At 46.1% G+C, this 8,154-nt stretch overlaps 1 protein-coding gene across 4 annotated transcripts in view; it reads right to left on the reverse strand.

The window, feature by feature from the left end:
- Positions 1 to 7,690, reverse strand: part of Cnnm2 (cyclin and CBS domain divalent metal cation transport mediator 2) — a 118,314-nt gene extending 110,624 nt beyond the window's left edge. For all 4 annotated transcript variants that reach the window (XM_052184341.1, XM_052184332.1, XM_052184357.1 and 1 more), the window contains exon 1: positions 5,896 to 7,690. In XM_052184341.1, coding sequence (XP_052040301.1) covers positions 5,896 to 7,516 — 1,621 coding nt within the window. In that variant the 5' untranslated portion in view covers positions 7,517 to 7,690. The remainder of the gene's footprint in view (positions 1 to 5,895) is intronic.
- Between the last annotated feature and the right edge of the window lie 464 nt (positions 7,691 to 8,154).

Raw genomic sequence — 8,154 nt, forward strand, 5'->3', positions numbered from 1 at the left:
CTCAGACTTTCCTCTCTGACGGTCCTTGGGGCAGCTTAATAGTGAGAGATCCCACAGCCCCTTCCCTAGAGCCGACAGATTGCAAAGACTCTGAGTGAGGCCTAGAATCTTCCCTTAATAAGTGACCCACATAAATCTTGTCACCCAGTAAAAACATCGGCAAACACTGGACTAGAAAACCTTCAAGCCGTGCACCTTCTTGATCCCTGTGACAAAGTTAATGCATGGTACTGCTCACACAAAAAACAAGACCATGAGACAGACAGATCCACTCCTTTTGACACCTTATCATATCTTTGAACATCAATTTTAAAGCATCCTTCTACATTCTTGACAAGTAAAACATTAAATTTGGAAAGGGAAAAATATTTCCGTATTAAGTTCTTAACATATAATAGGCAAAGACTTACTGGACTACTACAGAAACAGAAGTATGTACTTAATGGATTTTTTTTTTTGACATAGATAGTACATAGCCCTGGCTGGGCTTACTATGTAGCCAAGGATGACCTTGAACTCTTGACCCTTTCGGCCTCTACCTCCCAAGTTCTAAGATTACAAATGTGTGCCACCCTGCCCAACTTATATGGTGCTGGTAATTGAACCCAGGGTTTGGTACATGCTAGATAAATACCTTACCAACTGCTACCTCCCCAGTGTGTACCTGAGGTTTTCAATGAAAATTATACATATACCCTTGCAAGTGTAACATTAGATAGTCACCTGTTTCTAACTCAGAAATAAGCACAAAAGAATCCCACCAAGTCCTAAGCAGCTGTAAACCATGAGTCCTGCAATACTGGGATGCAATTGTTACAAAGGAAAAAAAGGAAAGAAAGAGACAATAACTGGTTCCTACTGCTCACTGTGGTGTAGATAGCTGGGTGGCTGGGGCTCAGTCTGTTGATAAGAAGGTAATGACAGGTAAAGGCGCTGCCTGACAGGCTCTTTGCACACAAAACAAGCAGCTTTTTGTTGTAATTTTCCTCCCATTGCATTGGCTTGCTTTAGAGAGTTCCCTAGAGTTCTCATCATCTGCTAATAGGAATCTCTGAGCTAATTTTCTTATTTGATTTATAAACAACTATAAAACTAATGACTGGTGGAGCCATGAGAAGCAGGCTTGAAAAGGATGCCCATTTGTAACCAAATATTAATATGGCAGCTACAAAAAAGAAAAAGATAAAATCAAGGTGGAAACAGAAAAGAGTCTGACAAATGAAGGTGGAGAGGTGACTCAGTGGTTAAGAGCATTTGTCATTTCACAGGACCAGGGTGAGATTCCAAGCACACACATGGAGGCTCCCCACCTCCTCAGACACTAGGCATGCATGTGGGGTACAGACTTACATGCAGACAAACACTCATATACATAGGAATATAATAATAATAGTAACAACAACAATAATGATGATGATGATAAGGCAGTTGTAAATCAGCCATTAAAGTAGCATACTGAGGCAGTATAATGTTTCTGTAAGATCCTCAAAAGAAATCTCAGTGCTGGCTGTGTGTGTAACTCTTGCAAAAAGAATTTCTTGGTATTATGGTTATACAAGCAAAAGCATCAGTATATTACAATATTTAAAAAGAGGGAACCAATCCCTACCAGCTATCACCAAAGCACTGGCTCTAAAAACAACAAATAGCATTTCTTTTTTCTTTTTTTTTTCTTTTTTTCTTTCTTTCTTTATTTTTTTTTTCTGAGACAGGGTTTCTCTGTGTAGCCCTGGCTGTCCTGGAACTCAGAAATCTGCCTGCCTCTGCTTCCCAAGTCCTGGGATTAAAGGTGTACGCCACCACTGCCCAGCATGTAGAGGCCTCATACCCAATAGGCTCTAAGGCATTTTTTAAAAAGATTTATTTATTATTATATATAAGTACACTGTAGCTGTTTTCAGATCAGACCAGAAGAGGGTGTCAGATCACATTACGGATGGTTGCGAGCCACCATGTGGTTGCTGAAATTTGAACTCAGGACTTTCAAAAGAGTAGTCAGTGCTCTTAACCATGGAGGCTTCTCTCCAGCCCCTAAGGCAATGTTTTGACAAAAGTCCAAATCTCACACTCAATAAAATTGAAACCTTTGAGAACCCAGGCTCAGTTCCCAGCACCTACATGGTGGTTCCTAGCCATCCATTACTCCTGGTCCAAGGGAGCTGATGCCCTCTGCTGACTTCCACAGGTACCAGAAATGGGCACAGTGCCCACACATACTCACACATAAAATAAGTTTAAAATAATGTCAATATCGGCATTTCAAGCTAGTATAAGAGAATGATTAAGAGAGTGAGTTTTGGGGCTAGAGACGTAGCTTACTTAGTACATGGAATAGACAAATAACAAACAAATAAAAAACAAAACCCAGCTAATTCTGATGCCACACAGACATGAGTTAAAACCCCAAATCGGTGAATTACTATGTGACCTTGAAGAAATTATTCAATCTAAGCCTCAATTGTCCTCATTGGTAAAATAGAGCTAATACTCCATTCAAATATCATGAGATTGCAACAAGGTTCTTCTCAGAAGAACCTTCAGCACTGTGCCTGGTAGACAGTAAGTAAAGGCACAAACCCATCTTTATCATCCCCATGATGATCAAACTACAAAATAAGCATTACTGTTTTTTTTCCCCTCAAGCAAGGCTACCCATTAGCTGTACAGAGTTTAAAAGTTCTAACTACTGGAAAGAAGACACTAAAGATGCTTATACGAAGAGTAGACTCTCTTTCCAACTCCGGAGCCGTCTATCTCCACTACCTCGGAGAAAACTAATCAGACTGGTTATCAACAACAACAAGAAAAGCTTCAACAGAGACCAGCTTAATTCTACAGGGAATACCCAATGAGACCTGGGTTAATGATCTAACTCGTTTGGGGTTATAGTGGGATTCAGGAGTCTTGGTTTTGTTCTTTCTGTTTTTTTAGACATGGAGATAAGAAGGGGGACGGAAGAAGAATGTTTCCAGAGCACCCACACATGTGCATTATTTATCACAAACACATAAGACAGATGGTGGCAGAAGCTGGTGAGGCGGCTCAACCCACAGGGGTACTTGCTGCCAAACCGGAGCCTGAGTTCAGCCTCCAGGATGAAAGGAGATGAGTTGTCCTCTGATGTCTACACACACACACACACACACACACACACACCACACACACACACACACACACAGAGACAGAGAGACGGAGAGACACCGAGACAGAGATGTGCACACATGAATAAATAAACTTTAAAAATCTTTCAGTTATTCCAGGGAGCTGAGAGTATAACCTACTGGTAAAGGGCTTGCCTACCATGGAGGCCATGAATTTAATCCCTAACCCATTAGAAAAAGGTATATCTAAATTAGAAAATCATGAAAAGAAAAAGAAATCAGGTGAAAAAATTTAACTCACACATTAAAAAGGACTAATACCTGGGTAATATTAATACCTGCTTTTAAAAGTACCTGTAAATTTAATTATAACTTCCTGTTAGTGTACCAAATATAGCATCACTTATATAAATGAATGTATGTATTACTCCAAAATGTGAAGAATATTGTGAAGACCATTGGTATAATGAATATAAAATATATTTTTCTTTTTTTGTAAAAATATATTGCTATCAAAAATATATATATTGCTATCAAAATACAAATGTCATTGATTCAATTTCTGTCTGTCTCTCTTTTTTTTTTTTTTTTTTTTGTTGAATGTAGTTTTATAAACATTTTTCTAAAAGAAAAGACCAGGCGGCTAAAGAGCTAGCTCAGTGGTTAAACCCTTACTGTTCATGCAGAGGACCTGAGTTTGGTTCCCAGCACCCACACGACTGTCGGCTCCCAACTGCCCGGGAACTCCAGGTCCAGGGGATCTGACCACTCTTCTACCCTCTGAGGGCCCTTGCACGTACAAGGTGCGAGTGCATATGCTCAGGTGCACACAAAATCATATAAATTAAATAAATAATTAGAAAAAACACTGAATTAATGTAACTAATTGCAAAGTTAAATTGATCAAATTCATTTCTCAAAAATCAAAGGGAATATTTTAAAAAATCAATTATTCCTATTCTTTAGCAAATAGCCATTCTGTTCTTTTAAAGACACGGCTTAAATCTCCAGTTTGCCACCAACTGTCTTTGCCTCTCAGAATATGTTAGTAGCTTCCCTTTGCTCTCCTTCTTAACCAAATGCCCCACAGCTCCTTGGACAAGAACTAAAATGAAGCATTATGTGTTATTTTTCTAGCCCTAGCCTCCCAAGTAGCTGGAGCTACAGGTGCACATCGGGATGCCTGACGTAATCTGGTATTAGCGATCTATAAGATGCTATGCAAACCTCTGAACAACAGCGAAGAACACGATAAACTGTACCAGCCCTGGGCACTCAGAGGCATCGTCAAGCATTTCAAGATATGTCCCTGTGTTGCAGAGGAAGGAAGACCCTAGCTCAATGCTCTTAATAAGCAGCTTGGCACTGAACAGATACCCCAAAAGCTCTGGAGCTAGAGATACTGGACATTTTCTTTTTCTCCTCCTGCTTTTAAATGCAAATCACTAAGCCCCGAAGCACATTCTGCTCTATTTTTTTTTATATGAAAATTACTGCATTGTTGTCCTGTTCCAGAGAGGACACCATTCATCCAAGAAAAGGGAGCTAGGACAAGCAGGCGCCCCATCCAGTGAGCTGTCACCAGGTACACACGGCCTTGGTCGGGGTATCGACCCCATTAGCGATCGAAATTCCATGCGAAGAATGAGAATTTAGTTTTCAGGTCATGCAAGGTTACACACACATTGCAATGCTGATGCATGCCAAGCACCAGTGACAAAACTCAGCATCCCTTGGTTTTCAACAACACTAGCTATTTACTGGAAACTTTCAAAGTCTCAATAGTAATAGTACAAGTTGCTATTCACCTATTTATGACAAAATAAGACAGGCAACACCACAATGGAAAAAAGGATGTACTGTGAGTGCCCACATGGTCAACACTGGGCCTTCACCTCTTCCCAGCTAATAATACCCTAGAGCCTGGGGTGCTTGGAGACTTCATGCATCAAGAGATCAAGGTTAAAAGGAGAATGCTTTTAAACTGGAAAAAATATAAAGAATTAAGTCATAATTAAGAATGAACAGTGGTCACAGGTTCAAGCTTTCTGCCAAAACCACACTTGCTTTAGGCAATTTTACTTGCTGTCAGATAAAACAGAAACAGTGAAGAAAGACAGTTATAGCCTCATAAAAAGTTAACTTACCGCTAATCTTTCCAAGTTCTATATTAATAACCAAGTTTGCTTTAAGCAAAACAAACCCCCTGTTTTCCAGCCTGAGAAGTCACATCCAAATAATGTGGGGTTTATAATGGTACTTTCTTTACCCCTGCTCCACCCTCAAAGACCTCAACCTACCCTGCAGGATGCCAGATAGCCAGGAACAAAATCTATCGAAAATGTACTTCCAGTCTTTGAGATGTCAGCATTGATGTTTAAGGATGAAAAAAAAAAAAAAGATTGCACTGGGTTTTTTATTTAAGGCTACTTAAATATTTTCCAAATGTCTGTGATCAGATGGAACCTACCTATTCAGAACACAGACAATGAATGAAGTAGAGCCCTCAACACCAGAGGCCCCAAGAGGGTCAAGTTTCAAACACTGAATTACAAAGCCTGTATTTTCGATGATGTGAAAAAGTAATGAGAGCATTGGGCTTTTAAACCTAGAAGTGTTCACTAGTTCAATCCATCCCTAACTCCATGCCATCCTTTCAACTTTGCAATTAAGAAAGGGAGAAATTCCGGGTCAACTCTCCTTGGGGGGTTGGTCTGGGGGTAGAGGACTCAAGGAGGGAGGGGGATGGAGACAGAAAGAGCAAAGCCAATTAAAAAATAGCAAAATTGCCCACCTTTCTTAAATTCTTCCAGCATAGCATCCAACTTGGTGTCATTGAATACAAAGTGCAAAGGGTGGTTGTAAAATTTGGTGATGGTTTTCAGGGGAGTACAGTCGTCTGGATCCACGAAGGCCAAGTCTTTGACAAAGAGCAGGTCCACGATGTTGGAACGTTCTCCCTCGAACACTGGGATTCGAGTGTAGCCACTCTCCATGATCTCGGACATGGTGTTGAAGTCCAGGATGGCCTCGCCGGTGATCATGAAGCAGTCCCTGAGGGGAGTCATCACGTCTTCCACCGTCTTGGTGCGGAGTTCCAGCGCCCCTTGGATGATGTTCAGTTCCTCCTTAACGAGGTCGTTATAGGGGTCAGTAACCCGGAGCATCTCTAGCAGTTTTTCCCGGTTATAGACAGTGCCTATCTCCTGGCCCAGGACGCAGTCCAGCAGTTTGCTAACCGGGTAAGAAGCGGGGAAGGTCATCATCATGAAAAACTTGGTGAGGAAGATGGTGTTGGCCCCTACCGCCAGGCCGTGTCGGGAGCAGATGGCTTGGGGCACGATTTCTCCGAAGATGACGATGCCAATGGTGGAGACCACCACCGCCACAAGGCCTGAGCCCGCAATGTCGTCGAGCAGGATGGTGAGCGTGGTGTTGACCAGTACGTTGCCCAGCAGCAGCGAGCACAGCAGGTAGTTGCCCTGCCTGCGCACCGGCTCGATGCGCTTGGCATAATTTTTCTCTTTCTCCGTGCCGCAGTTTTGCACGATGCGCAGCTCCATCGGGTCCAGAGCCATGAGCCCCAGGTTGAGGCCGCTGAACATGCCCGACAGGCACAGCAGCAGCGAGATGAAGATCACTTGCAGCCAGAAGGGCAGCAAGAACTTCTTCTCCTCGCCCACTATCATCTTGGTGTCCTCACCGTCGTGGTAAATCCAGGTGGTCTCGGCCCACGGAGGAGGCGGGAGTCCGGCCACCCCCGCGCCACCCTTGCCCCCGACGGCGCCACTCGCAGACCCGGAGCTGCCAGCTCCCAGTGCGGGCGTGGAGAGAGACGTGCACAGGTAATAAGACTTGCTCTTCTCCATCTTGCGCAGCGGTTTGATCTCGATCTCGATGATGCCCGAGGTGCGGCGATTGAGAATGATGTGGGGCAAGATGATGATGTCTGAGGTGCGGATGCCGCAGCGCTGGGGGCCGCTGTCCGGCTCCGGAGGCGCGGGGCCCCCCAGCCCACGCTCGCCCGGTGTGTGCCGGCGCCGCTCGTGCTCAGTGAAGGCGATGCGGGACCAAGTCTCGTTGTTGATGTTCTGCCCGTACACCCGCAGCTTGACCCGGGTCCGCTCGCTCACCCGCAGAGCACCCCCTTCCATGAACGACACGTCGTTCGTATCCTCCAGCCGCAGCCCGATGATCACGGTCTCCTCGTTCTCGCTGGCCGCTGTGCAGCCGCCCGCTCCCCAGCAGCTGCTCAGCAGTAGCAGCAGCAGCAGCCGGCCCGCAGCTGCCTGCAGGACCCCCCGGCCGCGGGCACTGAGGCTGCGGCGCGCCGCCATCTTCCAAGTGGGCAGTGCGGCGGCTGCCTGCCCGCCCGCCATCTTTACTTCGGGTTCACAAGCGCCACAGCCAATCATAGGGTGGCTGCTCCAGCTGAGGCTTCATCCTTCCCACCCGGCGGCGCGAGCGCAGGCACCGGCGCCCGAGCAGGACTGCAACCGCGCGTTCGCGCCCAGCCCTTAGCTGTCCTTCTCTCTGAATGACACTGATTCGGACTGAGCCAGCTGAGGAACCCCGGGCTCGAGGGAGGAGGGAGGGGAGGGAGGGGCGTGCCAGCCTCTCCCGCGAGAGGCAGGTCTGCCAGCCAATCAAGAGTGGGTGCCTGCCTTCCCAGCCAGGGGGCTGGAATGGGGGCGTGGTCGCAGTCGGCGTGCCGCACCAATGGCACGGGAGGTGGGCGGGGAGATGAGGGCCACTGTCCTCCTCAGCACGCCAAGTTTCCAACTGAAAGGCGCGTGACTCTTGTGTATGCGAGGGGAGAAGGCGTGGCCATCCTGGAAGCAAGAGCCAGTCAAAGAAGAGCGCTGTAGGGATGAGGGCGTGGTCTTCCTCCAGGCGGCCAATGAAAAGGAGCGGTCCGCGGGTGCGGCGCTCCCTGTGGGGTCTCTGTAGTAGATCCTCGCGCGCGGCTTGGCAGCCCTGCAATACTGCCCTGAGGCGCGAGGCCTCAGGTCCTTGTATCTGGGACTTGCGGGCTCCACGGGGCTCCGTGTCG

Source organism: Apodemus sylvaticus, chromosome 1, assembly GCF_947179515.1.
Source record: "Apodemus sylvaticus chromosome 1, mApoSyl1.1, whole genome shotgun sequence".
NCBI lineage: Eukaryota > Metazoa > Chordata > Mammalia > Rodentia > Muridae > Apodemus > Apodemus sylvaticus.